Raw genomic sequence first — 20,676 nt, 5'->3', positions numbered from 1 at the left:
CATATTCTTTGCTATCTTTAAAGTTTAATGATTACTTTTGATTTTTGCTTAGATTAACTTCATACTTTAATATTTTTTTGGTATTCCAAACATTTTTTGCCTACTGCTTTCTTTGGGAATAGTCATATAAGTATTTGGACTAAAAGAACCCAAAGCTTATTTTGCGTTAAGTTCGGTTTACTTGTTAAGTGAAATCCAAAACTCAAATAGAACTCCATTTCGAATAAATAGGAGACTGGAGCTTGGCTATTCAAGTTATTATATAATTAATAATTACAACCAAAAAGTATTTTAATAACCCCCCCACCCATTTACATCACATGATATCACACCACTTCAAGCATTGAGTTCTCAAGTTGCCCCCCAAACACATTATTTCGAGAGAAGAAGGAAAAAAAAATCGAAATAGCGATAGAGAAGGAAAGACTCTCAAATCAATGTGCGAAACGTGCTAATTGCGGCAGCTGTGCAAATGTGTGTCTTGCCATTTGATAGTTGACCATCATCATTTTGATGGCCCTTAGAAACCAGTGAGTTAGGAGTAGAATTCGGCAGGAAGAAGAATCCGGGAAGCAGGGATGATGTCTTTAATGTGAGTGTGTGTGGCCATTGCCAAAAAACTAATTGCCAAAAAGGCATAGGCCAAAATGTACCAAAAGGCAATGGGTAAAGCGGGTGTGGTTAAAAGAGGCGGGAAGTGTAGAAAACTTTTGCATAAATGGCTCTTGGTTGGAACTCAGCAACCAAAATTTTGTGGCATACTTTTTGGCCAAAAACTACTCGAGGAGTATTTGAGTGTTTTTGAGTACGTATATATGTATGAGTGTGTGGGTATCTGTGTGCGTGCGTGTGTGTGTGTATGTCGTAAAAAATGGCAGTGGCAGCACTCATAGCCGCCCGTAACACGTAATGAGATACTTCAAAATGATGTTATTGCTTTATTTATAGCTCCACATAAAAACCTCTGCCTTGGCTTTGCTTCTAGATTTGTTTCTTGCCCTGCCTGACGCCCCCCACCTTCCTTCTTGCTGTCGCCCTCTTTGTTTTTTACTTGCTCATAACCTTTTTTTTATGCCCACGTGAATGTAGTTTGTGTTGCTTGATTTTTTTCTTCTTCAGTTTTTTTTTTTTTTTATTAAACTTCATCTGTCACCCGTCGCACACCTTTCAAACATCTTTTTACTTTTCCTTTTGCAATGCATAAATCTTGTCTCCTCTCCTTTGATACTTCTTCGTTTCAGCAAATAAAAACTGCAGCCAAGCAATTTCGTTCAGCGTTTTCGCTTTCGCTCGAGTGGCTAATAATTTTCATGGGAACTCGTTGGAATTTGAGTAATTGCCATCATAGAGAGAACGAAGCCAACGAGAGACAGACAGAGAGAGGGAGACTAAAAGGAGAGACACAAGTTTACGTTCGGATAGGGCTTTATATTCATCGGATTATTCATTGCATGCTGTTTGATTAAAGGCCACACACAATATTAAGTATACGCCACCAAGATTTTCATCTTCTGTGTGGGAAGGTGAAAATATGTTTTTCTTTTCATAAATATATTTGATAGTAAAATTTTCACCCCCAATATCCATCCCATTGTCTTCATCAATTCTTGGTTTTCGTTTTGCGCAAAATTAATTTTCTTTTCACGTTACGTTTACAGAGTCCTGTCATTTGCCACGCCTTCGCTTTGAACGTTATAAACGGGAAAAGTGAAAAACCTTTAATTAAAACCTAATGTCTCAAAAAGGAATTTTACATTAACCAATCGCCAAAAAAAAAAAAAAAAGAAAACGGAAAATTTTAAAAATAAAATGCCAAAGAAACATGAAAAATTCCGTCAACAAGCTAATTTAATAAGCTTTCTCATTTTTCACTCACTGTCCAGCACTCTCGCTCTCTCTTTCCTTCTCTCTCTCTCTCTCCCACTGTTTGCCACGTTTCTTTGGTTTTTGCTGAGTCATGAAAAATTAACACTCAAATCGCATGGGGCAGACATTTAAAATGCACTTTGTTGCAAGCAGCATTGCATAAAATTATTGCACAAACAAAAATGGCCAGCGATAAGAAAAAATAACTAAAACAAAAAAACACAAATGAAGTTAACAAACAATTTACCCAGAATCGACTGTTTTGATACCCCACACAAAAAACAATTTGCCTAAATTCAAGAGCATCAGTTGGGGTCTAAAAAGCCAATGACCAACTTAAAATGTGTGCGATCAATTTATATAGTTTTAATGTACATATATTTGGAATATGACTGTATTGAATTCAGTTTGTTGAGTTTGAGTATTTTTAACGTATAAGTAACGTTTGTACATAAAAGTAGTGAGTCGACTAAATAACTTTCACTCTTTAATACAAGGCACTTCATAAGGAGCAAAGGTTGGAAACTAAAAACTGTCTCAATACTCAAAAACAAAAACTATACTTAAGCAATTGATAACTAAGGAAATGTCAGAAGTAATCCCCAGGATCAAGTCATTGTTATAGTCTGCCTGTAGATTGGGTTATTCTGCTGCACAGGGTATTGGGCCCATCCAAATGTTTTAAAGTGCATCAATTTTAATGCAAATATGCAGGCAAGCAGCATTAACTTTTGCTGCGCTTTTACAAATTTACATAATTGCTAAGAGTCACAGGCCAAGAGTCGCCACAGTCGAATACCAGCCCCATGCAGAACCAAATACAAGGCTCCGCCCTCACACCACTTGAGTGTTTTCTTTCATTTTCCTTTTTTTACGTATGTATGGATGTGTGTGTGTGTGTGTGTGTGTCTGTGGGAGAGAGAAAACTTTAATGAAAAACGTCCAGCACTTTACACAATTAACGATTTTTCATGATTTTTTTCACTCCATCCCTTCCAGGCAAAAGGCAATTTGCATAAATCAGTGCAAAGTATCTGTGACACATGACTAAAAGTGGGTGGAGGTGGGCAAGAGGATGGGTGATGCCTACTTATGTTTCAGCGTATGTGGTGCGGTGTCGTGTAGTATGGTATGATGATGGGATGGGTGGGTAAAATGGTATGGGTGGGTACATTGGGTTGGGTTGGTCGCTCTGAAAAATGTTTACACATTTACAAATGTCTGAAGGTCAGGGCAGAGACCAGGAGGGAGCAGATGGGTAGGCTAAGGGGCATGTTGCCCTGCGACATGATTTAGGCGCCTGTGTCCGCTGAGTAATTGTGCTGTGGTGGGTCTGGTTCACGGGTGGTTCGCTGGCTCTAGCCCAGCTTTAATTTAATTTATGCACAACAACAACAGCAACAGAAACGAGTGTAATAGAAACTACAACGAGAGTCTGCCTTGTCGAGAGCCACTAAGTGGCCGCTTCAGTAAAATTAAATGCACTCCGCAGAGCGTTGTCGTCATTGCAGTTGTTAGCAAGAATAGAGAGAGAGAGAGAGTGAGATATCTAATGGGTAACATTGAGTATATCGGTTTTGAGCCAACGTAAAACAGCAACATTTGATTTCAAACAAAACTTTTGGCCCAAAACCCGTAAAATTTATGTTAACGCTATCTAGTTATCACTATTGCTGTGATTCAGAGAATAACATTTGAAAATTGCAACTATAGTCTCCTAGTTAACAGATAGATAAGATGGAGTCTTCTTTGTGCGTTGTTTATGTCTAAGGATCAAAAAAGCATAATTCTAGTCTCAGACTCTCTTTTAAGCTTTTCAAATTCAAATGGCAATATATTCTACTGGTAATCATAGCTGTCGATTTCTTTGTCATTATCACATGAATATAATAAATATTTCGCTTTGTATTATTTTTTACTTACTGCTGGTGGGGCTATTACTTTCTGCAGCTGCTTTCTAAAACTGAATTTATTATAATGGCAACACAATGTGTTTAGTTTTATGACCCAAGACGCGAAATGTTTATGCATCCAAACGCATTCACTTCTTCGTCTCCTTCTGCAGCATCTTTCAGAGTTATTTAATGCGTAATTACTGAACAAATCTTGTTAAGAAGGCCAACGAGTTGTAGATACTATTTAGTTGGCTCCAAGGATCCTCGAAATGGCTACACATTCTCGTCCTCTTTCCTCTACCATTTTCCACTTTTGCTTCCTCTACTTCGTCGTTGTCGTCTCCTCATCTTGTAGGTTCACTCCTTTTGCCAGTTTTGCTGGCCAAGTGCAAGGCAAATGCTGCTGCTGCTGCTGCAGTGCCTTGAAAGAGTGAGCTTAGTGTTTGCTTCATTGAATTCATAAGCATCTCGAGAAGTAAATCCAAAAGTGAACTTTAGAAAAAATCCTACAAAATGAAAAAAAAAAAAAATGAAATAAAAAAAACCACACGAAATGAGAAAAAAATGTGAAAGAGCATTCACATAAAAAGCAATGGCAATGCTTGCTTATACCGGTAAGCCAACTATATCCTAGCTCCGTCTCTTTTACTCTTTCGCTCCTAGACGCTCTTTATCTCTGTGTAACCTCTTAACCACAGAGAACGACAACGGGTCGTCGTCAAAAGTCAATTAACTGCAACACTTGCAGCGCAACTTCAACTAATTAGCGTGCTCTTTCAAGAGGTTTTTGGTTCTAGGAGGTAGAGCTTACGAAAGGTTGGGCGAAAGGATGTTGCACCTCATCAAAACGCTGCAGGCGAGTGTAATAACAAAAACACAAAAAAATTCCTAGCATGCTTTTTAGCTGTGGGCGAATAAGAATGCGCTCAACACGAGAATCCTTTAGACTATGCTGATAAAGAGAACAAGAGAATGTGTGTGTGTGTGTGTTCTTTTTTTTTTTTTTGTTGTAATAATAATGATGTGTGCATGTGTGTATGAGTGTAAGGATGATAGCTGTTGGCTCTAGGTATTTTACATGGTTGATTAGGGAAACTATTAAAGTCGCTTATAAAATGATATATGACAACAATGGAAAAATCATTTATTCAGAACAACTTCCATCGAGTTCGATTGCCAACTCTTCAGTTTGCAATTTCAGTTGACAATTGCATATAGTTGGCTTAAATATAGAATTCGTTCGCTTAAAAATATATATATTACTCAAACTTCTTCAACATAAAAAGTAAGAAGAAAGCAAAGCAAACAATAACGACAGTGGAGTAGAAGAGATAGAGAGGGACGGAGAGAAAGAAAGAGAGAGGATAAGATGCCAGAGAAAATGTTACCCAGTTGGGCAGGCTTCCGCTGCTTTTTTGAGATAAGATAAACAAAACTGCGACAAGCGACAGAGGGAAGCTCCTCGTTCTTCTTCTCCTCCTCCCTCTGCTTCTTCTCCCCCACCGACGCCAGCGAGTCCATTGGGGCAATGCGATGACTAATGGTCCCAAAATGGATGGGGTCTATGGTCTGTTGGTTGGTTGTTTGGTTGGTTCGTTGGTTAAGCTAAAAATGAAGCAAGTAAGTCGACTCGTCGACTTGGGTATACCATACACCAGGCGAAACAAATATTTCAAATTTCGAAAACCAAATGTATGTCTATTAAATTGTTTTTACATGTTTCATAGTATGTGCTATCTCGCTCACTCTACGAACATACGAGCACTCTAGCGCCGCCACTAGCCAACGGCCAATTCTGGCCTTGTGGACTGCTTTGTAAAATACGTTCATACGCATATTTTGCATGTTTCTAGTCCGATTTCAATAAAATTCGGTAGTTTTGTAGAAATAGATAAGAATAATTAGTCTGCCGAATTTGAATGCGATAGTCAAAAATCTACAGGAGAAAATCGGTTTTTTCTTAAATATGGAGGCGGAAGTGGGCGTGGCAAAATATGAAAATAGATGTACCCTGCGCGCATACTAAGCCAGTGTACATACTAAATTTGGTGACTTTAGCTTTGTTAGTTTTTGAGAAAATCAGTTTTGTTTAATTTGCGGGGGCGGAAGTGGGCGTGGCAAAATTTTTAAATAGCCAATATCTGCGCGTCTATCAAGCTAATCTGCATACCAAATTTGATGTCTCTAGCTGTTATACTTTTTAAGAAAAACAGTTTTGTGTGATTCCTGGGGGCGTAAGGGGGCGTGGCAAAAAGTTTGAACAATCAGTTTTTGCGCGCTAACTAAACGGGTATACAAAATAAATTTGATGTCTCTAGCTGTTATACTTTTTAAGAAAAATAGTTTTATGTGATTCCTGGGGGCGTAAGGGGGCGTGGCCGAAATTCCAATTAACTCTGTACGCGTGCATAATACACGAGTATACATACCAAATTTGGTGGCTCTAGCTCTTATAGTCTCCGAGATCTGCGTGTTCATACGGACGGACGGACGGACGGACGGACGGACGGACGGACGGACGGACGGACGGACGGACGGACGGACGGACAGACGGACGGACATGGCTAGATCGACTCGGCTGTTCATCCTGATCAAGAATATATATACTTTATAGGGTCGGAGAAGCTTCCTTCTGCCTGTTACATACATTTTGGCGACTTTAATATACCATTTCACCCTATGGGTGTATGGTATAATAAAACCAAAATGCCATGTACAAAACGTAAAAACCATTTTATTATCAAAACTTGTCCGTCGTTTTGGCAGCATCGACATCGACGTCGGTAATGTCATTGCTAGAAATCGGATATTGCTGGAAAATGCGAGATTTAGCCAATTGCACAGATTGCAATTCATGCGGCTGCTTGTTGTGGACCAGAAAGTGATTTGTGTGCCAAAACTGTGTTTGCTCCTGCGGCTGTGAGAGTCGCCGAATGCCCATGAGGCGATTCCTTACATCGACAAGACTGGCGGAACGTGGCTGCAGCCATTCCACAACCAAAATGGCCAATGTAGTCAGCAGGAGAGCAATCAAGCTGCTAACCAAAAGATTAGTCCACACATCATCAACGTTCGTTTCGTATTTGAAGGCCTCCATTACGCCAAGTTGAATGACAAATCCCAGAGCCACACACAGCTCTGTATAAAGAAATGGTGAGCATTCGAGAAGCCAATGCAATGCTTGGCTAGATATGACGCCCATTGTGGCATAAATCAAGCAAAGGAACAAAAAGCAATGCTCTGATTGATCTTCACTCCAAATGCATAGCAAAGCCACTATCAACGTTAGTTTGATAACTCCAAACAGCAAATAGACCAGCTTGGGTGTATAACGAAGCAGCAGCAGTGAACCCAAAACACAACCTGCAGCATAGAGGACGAACGGTGTGAACAACTGCGAACGCTGGACATAACCTGCTGTTGAGCTCCACATGAGCTGCAAATACACGGGTGAATACAGCAGGCAGCAGCGTTGAAGAGTCACCAGTAGACCACCAAGCAGCAAAACTAACCATTGACGACTGGCCAACAGTTGATAGTCCCGGCGTCCCACAAATTGGGCCAAAACTGCTTGACGTGGCAGAAAGACCATACGCTCTTCGTTTAACAGATTGAAGACCAAATCCTTGGATTGCTTATAGTCGTGAATGCCCAAATGCTGGAGCAATTCATTAACACAGACCAACACTAGCAATATGAGATAGACACTCATACTGATCAGACCACATTGCTGGGGTTCGAATTCGTTAAAGATGACAAAACCGCTGGCCAAACCACACATGTGCAAAGCATTTGCCAGAGCTATTCTAGCTGGTCGCATGCCTGAAGCATCACTTCGCAAATTCACATAACTAAATCCAGCTAGATACAACACACTTAGACCTACAAAGCTAAAATAATAGCTCACGGCTGAAAAGTAAAGAAAAGAAAAATTAAACAGAATTACAATTTTTTGCTTTGAACTTGCAATATCTTACTTAATTGTCTGCTCAGCATAAAGCAACTGCCCATTAAGGAGCATAATAGACCATAGAATATGATATAGTAATGATCGTAACTATATTGCTGTCTATTATGCTTTCGCAGAATCCAGCCTAGAGCCAAGGCCAAAACCATTAATCCACCAACTAGGGCATACCAATGTGGCCACAGATTATCATAGACATAGGCCGATTTCATATAAAAACCCAAGGACAATCCACTTCCCCACAAGCAGGCAAACACTAAATGATAAATATGATATACAGATGAGGTAATTGACTTCTCCAGAACGAAATAAACTCACCCACCAGATCGGCCAGGCACAACATGCCGCAGAAACGGTGCCACAATTCGAGTAACTTTTTCTTTTGCAACAGCATCTCGGTCGAAAGTTCGTTTACAAAAATATAACTTCTTCTACATCTGGTCGAAAACGAAATGGGGGAAAAGAAAAAACAAAATGCATTTACCGCCTCTCGAGCGTAATAGATATCGGTGGCTCCAGATAGCGCATCTTTTACAAATTGTCTTTCAATCGAACAGAGATAAGATAACCGTAGCTCGAAGCTGGAACAAGCGACACCATAATTAAACACAATAACAATGGCAGAGTAGAAGAAGATTTTCCGTTCTCGTCAGTTGCCACATACATATGCATGTACATACATACATGTGAATCTATGTTTATGCAGATAAAGCAAAAAAAAAAAAAAGAACTACAGATCACTACACTGAGAGATATATCCATCCATTTGATGCATCATATGTTCAATAGTTTTTTGTTATTTTTTTCCTTCTTTCCTTTTTGAGTGCCAATAAATTCCATAAAGCTAGCTTTGAGTTTTAAAGTCTGATGAAATTCTCCCACGTCCATTAAATGATTCATTCACTAATTTTTCACAGTGTAGCTACAAAGATTCATTTTAAAGATTTTCAAAAATTGAACTTTTTCTTGCTGTAGTTAGTAGTCGATTTGGGTTAAGAATACTCTGACGTTTCTTTAATATCAAGATGAAAAATTTGGTCTCAGTTGGGTATCATAATATTTAAATCAAAGGATTCTCCTACCCAAATCCCTTTTGGGCATAATTCATAATTATTTATGAGTATTATAATTTAGGCAAAAGTCTTAACTGTCAAGCCACAACCCAGCCATCTCACTGTGGGTCTTTTTGATTATCTTTTTCAGATAGCCACGCCTCGCCAGGAAAAAGGGGCAAATAACTTTAATCTTTCACAAAAACCGAAACATTAATGATTTTTATTGATTTTTAAGCAAATTAAATTGCGCGTTAACCGCAAACTGAATTTATCATAAAGTCGCTTTATCAGTGCTTGCTGAAAACCGCAATTTCCCAAAAGAAGAAAAAACCCACAATACCCCCACCCCAAAACCGCGCACCCCCTTCTGGACCACAGCCCTTTGCCACAGTTGTTTTTATTGCCAAAACATTAAACATTTATATCCGCTATCAATTTCGTTACGACGAAAAGAACGAAAAAGAACAGGAAAAAAAATCGAAAAAAAAACGTAATCGTATTGCCGAACGATGAACGCGCTCTCAACACTGCCCGCTTTTCAGCTACGAATTTTTCCGGACCTACCTAATTTAATTTACGTAGAAAACCCGGCGCAACGTGCAATGGCAATAAAAACGTTAAATTTGTATATTTTCCCAAGGAATGGTATGAGATGAGATGGAAAATGGGATGATGGGATGTAATGCGATGGGATGGGATTCTACTCCGATTCGATATCAGCGTACTCTCTTTCTCTGTCACTCTGATGGTTTGCTTGCTTAGTGTAGTATACCTCGCGGCGCACATTGAAAAATGCTGCCACACGGAACACACACACACACACACCCACAAATAAACACACACATATCGCCGATGAGGGGAGAAAAGTGAAGAGTAGTGGGTGGCAGGCAGTAGGAGCTTTTTGAGCATCGTTCGTTCTTCTTTTGTTTTTGCTGTGCCATTGTTTTTAAGTGGGCGCCCGGGCACATCCTTTGTTTGGGTTCAGACTCCCTTATCACTAATGAAGTGGCCAATGAACTGCGTCCCAAAAGATTAAAGCGAAAATTAAATGGCTACCACCCGAAATTGATTGATCGAAAAAGGTGTACACAACAACAACAACAACACCAACATTGTTTGTGTGTGTGTTCATTTTCGAATCGAAAAAGCGCAAATACAAATACAAAAATAAAAAGAAAATACAACAAAAGCGAAAATTATTTAAACCGTTTACGTTTAGGTCTGTCTGTGTGCATATGTATGTGTGAGTCTGGCTGTTCAATATGTTACTGCGGTTCTGAGTGAGGATAGGGCCAAAATGGTATTAGGCGGCGGTAGAGATAATATGTGTATATAAAATGCAGGTTAACCTCCTTACGGCATCATTCGCTACAATTTTCTGGTTACAATTTGTGGTTGAATTTACCGCAAATTTGCCACAAAAAAAAATTCATTAAATTCAAATCGAAATAATCAACAAAAAGGATACAAATTATAGAGACTGCCTTTAACAATTTTCAAAATTTGGTAAATTAATTTAGTAAATTGTTTAACTAAACTAAATATTGTTCTAAACCGAGATGAACGATCGTTGTTTTTGCTTTGTAGCTCTTCTATCTATCTCTTTCTGTTTCAGTTTTTTTGTTGGCTATCCGTTTTTCATATTTCACTCTATCGTTTCTTATAGAATAAACTCCCTAAATATATTTTATAGTGACATTTAGCTTTTAATATTTATATTTGACTCACATTAAAAAAAAAAAAACATTTCATATTGTTTAATTCCAACTATTTGAAAGCCTCTACATAGTAGTTCGTTTCGCGCTGCTGCTAACTTCTTTTTCATCCCAGTCCATATTGTTTTGTTTAAAGATGATTGCAACAGCTATAGGTTACTTTTTCTCTTTCTCCGCTTCACATTCTCAGAGTCTTCCACGGTGACTTTGAATTCTTGAACTGCTGCCGGTAGTGCCTCGCCGCCGTCCACATCGTCCACCGTCCAAGTTTCCAATTGCGGTGGTCTATGATGCATTATAAATGGATTGATAATCTCAGCCACTCCATGGGGATTATTAAGATGCACATGATGAGTTCCCTCCACTTCGTGCAACTCAAAGTGCGGATTATTGGAACGTAATATTCCAATAACCTCGTCACTCTGCTCATCAATGAAATCTGATTCGGATCCCTTGATCACACAGTAGGGCACGTTGCGGATTGTTCTTGCCAGTTCGGCAGCAAATGGGGGACTTGTGTGGAATTCCGTATAATACTTGCAACGCCCATCGCGAGAGAAGAAATATTTATCGGGATATTTTGTCGATTTGCTAACATTTCGTTCGAGTATATGATGGCAATTTTCCAGAGCTACCGATTTACTGCTTCCTTTGAAGAGAACCTGCTCTAATTCCGCATAAGTATACGAGGGTGGCTCTTGTCTTTTGGCATTGGCAAAACGTTCATCCTCCACCATATAACCCTCGATATTGCTGCGCAGGTAATCTATCTGTGACGGTGGTTTACGATACCGTGTCTTCACTATATCAATGCTGATCAGCATATCCATGCGATGAGGGTAAAGAGATGCGAATATGAAGCACAACATGGCGCTCATCGAGTGGGCCATCAGTGAGACCTTCTCCCAGCCATATTCCTCCATGATGCGCAGTATCACGCACAGGTAGTCCACAAAATGATAAGCAATTCCCTCGGGCAATTTTGAGGAGTAACCATGCCCGGGCAGGTCAATGCATAATACGCCCAGGTGTTTGGGCAACAATGGCAGCAGTTTATTCCACGTTCCTAAATTATCCAGCCAGCCGTGTAGGGCAAGTATGGGTCGTACCTGCCGATTGCCATACCAGCGGCCGACCACATAGCCCCACGGCATATCGATGCGCACGTCCATCGGTTCCTGCAAAAACCCAAAAAGTGTGTGAGAGAGAGAAGGAGACAAATTGTGTGAGTGAGATAGGTAGGTGAGATGGGATTATTGAGTGGGTTAGTTGTTAATTGCCACGGGGGAACATTGTATATGCCTTTTGGGTGTGGCTGATGTTGTTGTTGTTGCTAATGTTGTTTTTGCTATTGTGGCATGGATGGGATATTTGGGGGAATATTTGAAATACCTAAGGAGGCGTGGCTCTGCTTTGGGGTGGAGAGTGTCAGCATCTTTGACATTAATCACCTCGGTGTGGAATTAGTTGGTTAGTTTCTGGTGATGTTGTTGCATTAAATGTGATCTCCTTTGATTGCATGCAGATATATATCAACTAAATGGAACTATAGCCATCTCATTCGATGTCACTCACACACACACACACACAGACACACAACCATTCATTTACCGTATAATCCAATTATCTGCTAATTGCTTAGATGTTTGTAAATTTGCATCTGAGTTGTGCTCAAGTAATAAGAAATGTATACAATTGTTCAATTGTTTTCGAATTTCAGTCGATCAAACTAACTAAAATAGTATTATATTTCATAGTTAGAATTAGAGAACTCCAAAAATTGTATATTTGGAATTCGAAACACTTCGTGTTGCTCTAATGCTTTACTCTTTAGTGGTTGGTAAATATATCAAGACTTAGTTATTCTTAGTTTACTCCTTTAAGCCTTTTAACTTGTTACGTATTTGAAAAAATTTTAAAAATTTTAGCTACAAATATTTAAAATCGAGCTGAAATTGGCCCATAAGATTCTATTTAATAATACTTATTAAAAATATCTCTCTCTCTCTCTCTCTCTCTCTCTACTTAAATTTTGTATCTTATTTCTTATTGAAACATATAAGAGAATATTATACAAAAACAGTTTTTTTTATTTCTTCTTTATTAGTCTACCAGTTGATAATCGCATTAATTGGAAAAGTTATCGAGAGTCACTTTATTCTTTCTCTCTCTCTCTCTCTTTCTGTTCACGTATCTATCTTTTATTTTTATTTTCAGTATAAATGTAGGAATTCCCACTTTGCTTTGTTGAGCTGATTAACTTTTTGCATTTTGACAAACAAGAAATAGGATTATCCAATTTATATAGTTTAGTATAGATTGTAATCTGCTTAAACCATAAATTGTCAGCCTCTAGAAAAAACTTGTATATAATCGTTTGGCTTTAGCAATTTGATCAATCGTTTCGCATTGTTTTTATTTTGTCAGAAAAAAAATTTTCAGACAGTTGACACTTGAGAGGAGGCATCGTCATCGGCATCGACCCAGGTGTGAATTGATGGACATGCCCCACAACGCATTGCTTGCAACAATTTATCATCTCTATTCTCTCTCTCTTTTTTCGCTTATTCTCTGTTCAGTTTGAAACTCAAACCAATCGATATCATCGCTCGTTCAGAGGCTGCAATTGTCGGGTTGTGTTGGTGTTGGTTGCTCATGCAAACTTTAAATTTTGCGACAAATGGATTTTCGTAGTTTTGTGCGAAAAGAAAAAACTTTGGACGACACTTTTGTTGATGATGTTGTTGTTGTTGTTGCTGTTGCTTTTCAATTTGTGTTCATTCGCTCGCTCAACTTGAAAATTAGCACAAAATACTTTCAAGTGTGACGAGACTTTCGATTGTGGTTACAGAGTCTGAAAAGTTTTACTGACTGGAAGCTTGATGAACTCCTAATGAGCTTGATAACAAAAGGCTTCCCACAAGCCCCACAAACATACACACACACATGGTATATAGAACAGAGTCTGAAGAGTCGTAATCATTACATTTTTTTTAAGTTTTTTTTTTTTGGTAACTTTTCAGTAGCCGCCGTCGCTGTCGTCCCATTGACTTTGATTCGTTTCAATAACTGCTTGGGGAAATCTAATCAATCGTTTATGTTGATAACACACACTCACATTTAATGGTGAGAATGCATTGCTATAGTTCAAAGGTACAAATAACAAAACAAAAATCCAAATGTAAACTCTGAACGTGTTTACTTTGGTCTTTGGGGGATTGCATGGGTATCAATTAGCCCAACAACGACCACGACAGCGACTGATAACACATCATCGCACATGCAACGAGAATGACCGAATGCAGGCGACGGTAGAGGGGCTAGCTAATAACTGTTTATGGATCAACTAATCGACCTCCCACCTCCCCATCCCTCTCGTTTACTCGTATAATTACCTGTTCATGTTCCTCAATTTGTTTGCTTTCTGTCATAGTTGTTGTCATCTCGTCCGCCTTGGTTTTTATGACACAATCAACGCTCTGTCTCTCTATCCCTCCGACACGCGTTGGAGAATATATTTATTTCCGTTCTATTTTTATGTTAGTACAAGATACTAGAGACTAGTGTTGTGACTAGAGAGAAGTGCACGCCAACAGCGCGCAAATAAAACTAAATAATTTTGCGTTCAGCGACGCTGATTAAATTGAAAGCAATCAGTACGCGAATGAAGTGAACTGAACTGAAACTGAAGTGAAGTAAAGTAAAGGGAAACTGAACTTTAATCTGGTAAATTAACTACAACAAAACACCTGAACAATAGAGAGAATAATAGAAAATGATCAAAAATTGTTATAAGTATGAGAGAACCATCAAGAGATAGAGAGACAGCGGGAGAGAGAGCTTTTGCATGATCAACAGACAGACAGAATGAGAGAGAGAGAGAGAGGGAGAATGATTCCGAGTCTATATGAACAAAAAGAACTTTGTCATTAACAAGTTCTCACAACTTATTCAGGGTTAAAGTTTAAACTTAAATAAACATGTGCGATAAAGCTGATTTCTTAAGAACTTTTGCTAATATCATAAAATTAATTGATCTTTAACGCATGGATTTTCTGTTTATGTGATTATGCAAGAAATATTTCACTTAAAATACATCTTAAATAGTGAATGATTTTTTTTTTTTGTTTTTTTTTTAATCAAATTTGTGCTCTGTTTCAACTTTTATTATAAGTTTCTATCAGAACTTTTAAAAACTACTTAACTAAAGTCTATAGGCTATAGATCAAAAGTAAATCTGAATCCGGCAAATCCTTTTCTAAATTATTTATCAGCAATTTCCACTTAAATTTAAGCTTTGTCACATTTTCAAATTTCATTTTCCAACACAAATTCCCCACTCTACTTTAAATGAAATGAAAATGAATTCAACAAAAAAAAAAAAAAACAGTCTGAACGAGACCTCAAAAGTGCTATTAAACTAAATCACTACAATATATTAATTTTTGATCAAAAGTCCGAGAGGCTGGTCTATGCAGAAGAGAGAGAGAGAGAGAGAGATGTGGGAGAAGGTCGAAAAAAATACGATTTTCATATTTTATTAGTAATTTTTATGAGATTTTATGTTATTGCAATTGCAATTGCACTTTGGCGATTGTCCATTGGGTTGACTGTTGGTTAGATAGTTGGTTTGTCTGCTGGATTGGATATTGGCAATTGCAATAAATATAAATGAATTCGATTTGCTTTTATGTTGCATTTTTTCCCACTAGCCAGCAATCGATTCAAACATTAATACACGAAAAATATCAATAAATATTTATTAAGCTCTCCATCCATATATCGTATGAGTACGAGAGTCAGAGTCAGGCGGTCAGAGTTTAGCCTCAAATATACACCACTAATACAAACGAGTGTCGAGCATTCATAAAAGCATATTCAAAAATCCATTTTGTATCAAATGCCCCGCTGTCGACAGCAGTTTACACAATAAATTTGTACACAGTCTTTCACGTTTTCCATTCTCTCGTATTTTTGTTTCTTTACGCTTTTCATTTTGTTTTTTTGCGGGCCTGACATTTAAAAATTGTTAGTCTGCTAGGAGACCAAAAGTGCAAGAGCCTGCGGCCAGCGATAAATCTTCGTGGGGTGCTAAATTGAAAATTTTTCTAACTCATCGTCGTACTGCGATAGTTTTTGGGCGATAAATAACCAATTGAAAATCATAAATCTGACGCTGAAAAGTATGCAAAACCAATTTAATTTGCCATTCAATTAAAATGGGGGAAAAATGTTTCTAGAGAAGGGAATCTCACAAGAACGACTATGGGGATATCGTGCATTCATTATCCATAAAACTCCTGCGAAGAGAACTCTACTTAGCCTATCGAATCAATTTTTGTTCATATTCACTTTTATATGTCTTCTTGATTTCAGCAAACCGAATATACCCAGTAATAGCGTTGTTAGATGGTATAAAAGTGGCCACAAGTGGATATACGTAGCAAAAGACAGACAGTGAGAACTATAGTTGGGTGATAGGAGTGGGGGGGGGCTCACTTTGCCATCTCGATTGGACGATGGTGAGGCAACATTTAATCAAACGCAGCTGCCACGTGGACAAGTGCGGAGATCCTGTTAGCGTCTGGCCTGCAATTTGTCTGGTGTGCGCACTTTGAAATGAAATTACGTTGGTGTTGCTACTTGTTCACCTGCTGACGCTTGACCTCCCCATCTCCATTGCTCCCACAATTTCTTCTCTCTCTCTTTCTCTCCTTCTCTCTGAATGCCTTTACAGACATACGCTAATGACATTTGAATGACACTCTCCGGCCAGCAGTATCAGGAGCACGAGAGCTGGAGCATCAGCGGATTGAACCATCAGCTGCCAAGTCAGTCCAGTCAACCAAAGTTGGCTAATGACCAAAGCCGCCTCGGCGGAATGCCAACGCTGACGCTATGTGGCTTCCATTGAGATAACAATTGCCTTGGATGGCTGCCGTTGCCAGTGACACTGGCGCTTCCTCTTCTTCAACATTTCGTTACAGTTTCATTTGCATTTGCCGGGTCCGGGTTCGAGTTCGGGTTCTGGTCCGGATATACCAATATATGTATATACTTGTATTTAGTTCATATATACATTTTTTTTTTTTTTGTTCACCTGCCTGGATTTATGCCAAGGCGAAGCGAAGACGCCGACACCGACACCGACGACGACAGCTTCAAGCAGACATTGCCACGCCCAGCGACGTGTTTTGGTTAGCTGCCTTCTACTTACCTTGTTGTCAGGTGTAAAATGCAAAGTAATGGCTTCGAATATGCCTGTTAAGGAGCCAAAGAGCTGACGGAACAGACGAGCCCATGGGAGGCAAACTTAGCCCAACCCATCACCAGATGAGGCCTCTCTGAAATACTCTAAAAGGTGGAACGAATATAATATTATCTGCCGGGTTTAGACCGGCTAACTCTAATACGGTCGGACTAACATTTGGTGTGTAAACTGATTTAATCTGCAGTTAAATTTCATTTAATTACTGTAATGAACAAATTGTTGACTAAGTTTCCATGATTTAAAATCTAGGTTGAACGAAACTTATTTCTTTACTACTTATTGTTGATTGCATTTTCTAAGCCCTTCTCGTCAATTGCTTTCTAATGGGTGGTAATGTAGAAAAGTTTTTAATCTTACAATTAGATTGCATATAAAAAAAGGGCATCCAATTTTCGTAGAGCTCAATGGGCAGGAGTTCTGGTTCAGCTCATCTTTGTCTCCTCACTTTTGTATTGGGGCTTTTGTGTGGCACTCAAGTGAAAAGCTTTTGTCTGCGCATGGAAATTTGACGGAAATTGTTTGGTCTGATGGATGCAGATGCAGGCAGGCAGGCAGCAGGCTGTAGGCACCACACGGCAAGCTGGTTAGATAGGCCTCCTCCTGGTTTTTGGTTTTGATGATGGCGGCGGTATCTTTACGCCTAATGGTCTCTCTTTTTCTCTTCCAGAGCCCAATCCTTCTCCTAACTATCTGTCTGTCTGCCTGTCTCTGGCTCTGTGTTTGTGCCAAGTAAACAGACAGTTTTATTCTTTTTCCTTTTTTTTTTTTTTTTTTGTTTTTTGGAGCATTATGGTCAGTTAAAGGCCCATAAAGAGGCAAGAGTTTGTTCATCGTCTAACGAAATGAAAATGGCAATTCCAATAGAATTAAGGGTAATTTTTGTTGTTCCAGTCACACAGATATCAAGAGAGAGAGAGAGAGAAAGACCAGAGTAAGAGTCAGAGAGAAGGGGTCTAAGATTTTGCCAAGCGAAATAAATGCAAATCGCATTAAAATAAATTTTGTTCAACCACCACCCGGACATTGCCCGACTGCTCGTTGCAACAGTAGCATAATGTCCTTAAAATAGCAACCAGAAAGCAACTCGAGCAACAAACTTTGGCGACAGGTAGCATAGATAATTCCGTCGTATGCCCCACCATCACAGTTTTCCGGATTTAGAGAAAAAGAAAAAGAGTGAGTGAACCCGAATGGTGGAGATGTGGGGCGGCAGGTGGTGCTAGAGAGCTCGTTGGAAGGCACGCGCTGTCGCCGCAATTACTACGCTAGAAAACACAATCAAAATCAAGTTGAACGTTGAACTTTTTAATGCATAATTTATGGCCAACTGGCTGACTTGAGAAATGGCTGAATGGCTGGGGGGCGGAGATGGTAGTGATGACGGTGACGGCGGAGATGTTGAGGGGTTAAGATGAACGCACCTTTTTAACCTTTTTTTGTTCCTTGTTGTTGTTCTTTTTTGTTTGGTTTTGGTTCTTTTTTTATGCGCATCGCGAAAGAGAAAAAAATATATCAGTTATAACAATGGAAGAGATGGAAATGCGGCATATCATAAATATTTATGAAACCTGCCAAAAAAATAAAACAAAAGCACAAACCAGCAATAACCGTGAGTCGATCTAAACGATACCCTCACAAATAGAATGCCTCAAGTTACAAATGATTATAAAGGAAAACTAAACTAAACATACTATGAACTATGTTGTTAAATGTTAAAAAACAAATTGTTTATAAGTTTTAATTTTTTGATAGTATTGGCTTCAATTTGAACATGAATTTTCATGTGTTCAAACTAATTTATAAACTAAGAAGGCTTAACTCCACTCTCCCCCTTAACATTTATAATCACTCAATTTTCATATTCAATTACTTTCTAATTCTTGCTGGGCCAAACGAATATACCCGCTCGTTAAGCATGAGCATGACAAGAATGGAATATGGTTTAACTCTCGTCTGGCCAAGCACGTTCGCGGCCATGTTCCTCCGATTTATGTTTCATCAAAAACTCATCTTAAATGCCAACACATGCGCCACATAAATTTATATATGTATTATACATTTATATATATATATATATATTTATATATAAACAACATTTATTCCTATAGATATTTATATATGCTGAAAGTGAATTTAATTTATTCTCAATTGATTTGCTTAAGGTAAAAGCCTTCAAGCCGCGATATTTGGAAATCAACAGGTTTTTTTTTTTTTTAGTATTATTATTTATGTATGTACATATCAAAAATCAATTTCAATATTTCCATTAAATATTTGCTATCCTGCCCCCCGTCTATATGCCCTACTGTGCCGTCCATTTTACATACTATCGCATATTTCCATCAGGATTAATCTAGCCGCAGTAACCTTAACCCACATAAAACTCATCTGAAAACTGTCCAAACACTTCCTGCGGCAAAAACTTTCTCCTGCTATGATTTGTGTATCCTACCATACTATACACTAGGTCACAAACAAAATACATAGCAAACAAAAAAAAAAAAAAAAAAAAAGCCAAGCGGCAAAAAAAAATATGGAATAGAAAAAGGTGCGGGCAGGGTGAAGGCGCAAATAGAAATGAAGCAAGTAAGTCGACTCGTCGACTTGGGTATACCATACACCAGGCGAAACAAATATTTCAAATTTCGAAAACCAAATGTATGTCTATTAAATTGTTTTTACATGTTTCATAGTATGTGCTATCTCGCTCACTCTACGAACATACGAGCACTCTAGCGCCGCTACTAGCCAACGGCCAATTCTGGCCTTGTGGACTGCTTTGTAAAATACGTTCATACGCATATTTTGCATGTTTCTAGTCCGATTTCAATAAAATTCGGTAGTTTTGTAGAAATAGATAAGAATAATTAGTCTGCCGAATTTGAATGCGATAGTCAAAAATCTACAGGAGAAAATCGGTTTTTTCTTAAATATGGAGGCGGAAGTGGGCGTGGCAAAATATGAAAATAGATGTACCCTGCGCGCATACTAAGCCAGTGTACATACTAAATTTGGTGACTTTAGCTTTGTTAGTTTTTGAGAAAATCAGTTTTGTTTAATTTGCGGAGGCGGAAGTGGGCGTGGCAAAATTTTTAAATAGCCAATATCTGCGCGTCTATCAAGCTAATCTGCATACCAAATTTGATGTCTCTAGCTGTTATACTTTTTAAGAAAAACAGTTTTATGTGATTCCTGGGGGCGTAAGGGGGCGTGGCAAAAAGTTTGAACAATCAGTTTTTGCGCGCTAACTAAACGGGTATACAAAATAAATTTGATGTCTCTAGCTGTTATACTTTTTTAAGAAAAATAGTTTTATGTGATTCCTGGGGGCGTAAGGGGGCGTGGCCGAAATTCCAATTAACTCTGTACGCGTGCATAATACACGAGTATACATACCAAATTTGGTGGCTCTAGCTCTTATAGTCTCCGAGATCTGCGTGTTCATACGGACGGACGGACGGACGGACGGACGGACGGACGGACGGACGGACGGACGGACGGACGGACGGACAGACGGACATGGCTAGATCGACTCGGCTGTTCATCCTGATCAAGAATATATATACTTTATAGGGTCGGAGAAGCTTCCTTCTGCCTGTTACATACATTTTGGCGACTTTAATATACCATTTCACCCTATGGGTGTATGGTATAAAAATTTGAAATCCAAAAGCCAAGCCAAAGTATCAATTAAACTAATTAGCTTGATTTCCCCAGAGCTGATTTCTCGGAACACGCCCAAAAGTTTTGCCCTAACTTTGGTCAGGGTTCGGGTGCGGGGCTGGGCTTGGCTTGGCGCAGCAAATTCAATCAGTTGTGGCATGCAGAAAAACGCAATCAAATGATTAAGTCAACAAATGAAGGCAAATTGTTGGGGCAGCAATGTGGCAACGGGATGTGGCACGGC

The 20,676-nt window shown here is 38.8% G+C and overlaps 3 protein-coding genes across 4 annotated transcripts in view; all 3 read right to left on the bottom strand.

Annotated features, from left to right (window-relative positions):
• Window positions 1–3,949, bottom strand: part of LOC137573891 (SEC14 domain and spectrin repeat-containing protein 1-B) — a 31,953-nt gene extending 28,004 nt beyond the window's left edge. The window contains exon 1 of the mRNA XM_068285963.1: window positions 3,790–3,949. The gene's annotated coding sequence lies outside the window, so the exon portion shown is untranslated. The remainder of the gene's footprint in view (window positions 1–3,789) is intronic.
• A 2,526-nt stretch (window positions 3,950–6,475) lies between these two features.
• Window positions 6,476–8,158, bottom strand: LOC137574141 (uncharacterized). The gene is made up of 3 exons (XM_068286280.1): window positions 8,047–8,158; window positions 7,739–7,984; window positions 6,476–7,670 (listed from the first exon to the last, which is right to left on the bottom strand). The coding sequence occupies exons 1-3, from the start codon at window positions 8,120–8,122 to the stop codon at window positions 6,502–6,504; spliced, it is 1,491 nt and encodes a 496-aa protein (XP_068142381.1). The 5' UTR covers window positions 8,123–8,158; the 3' UTR covers window positions 6,476–6,501.
• A 2,323-nt stretch (window positions 8,159–10,481) lies between these two features.
• Window positions 10,482–14,120, bottom strand: LOC137573892 (probable serine hydrolase). Of its 2 annotated transcripts, none has more exons than XM_068285964.1 (2): window positions 13,894–14,120; window positions 10,482–11,676 (listed from the first exon to the last, which is right to left on the bottom strand). In XM_068285964.1, exons 1-2 carry the CDS (start codon window positions 13,939–13,941, stop codon window positions 10,648–10,650), a joined length of 1,077 nt encoding a protein of 358 aa, XP_068142065.1. In that variant the 5' UTR covers window positions 13,942–14,120; the 3' UTR covers window positions 10,482–10,647. The 2 variants fall into 2 exon arrangements, with proteins under 2 accessions (XP_068142065.1, XP_068142066.1); XM_068285965.1 differs by lacking the exon at window positions 13,894–14,120 and adding an exon at window positions 13,485–13,751.
• Window positions 14,121–20,676: the final 6,556 nt, after the last annotated feature.

This window comes from Drosophila tropicalis, unplaced genomic scaffold (genome assembly GCF_018151085.1).
Source record: "Drosophila tropicalis isolate 14030-0801.00 unplaced genomic scaffold, ASM1815108v1 contig_443, whole genome shotgun sequence".
Classification (NCBI taxonomy): domain Eukaryota; kingdom Metazoa; phylum Arthropoda; class Insecta; order Diptera; family Drosophilidae; genus Drosophila; species Drosophila tropicalis.
The sequence above is the reverse complement of the archived record's forward strand: the minus strand, read 5'-3'. Positions and strand labels throughout refer to the sequence as shown.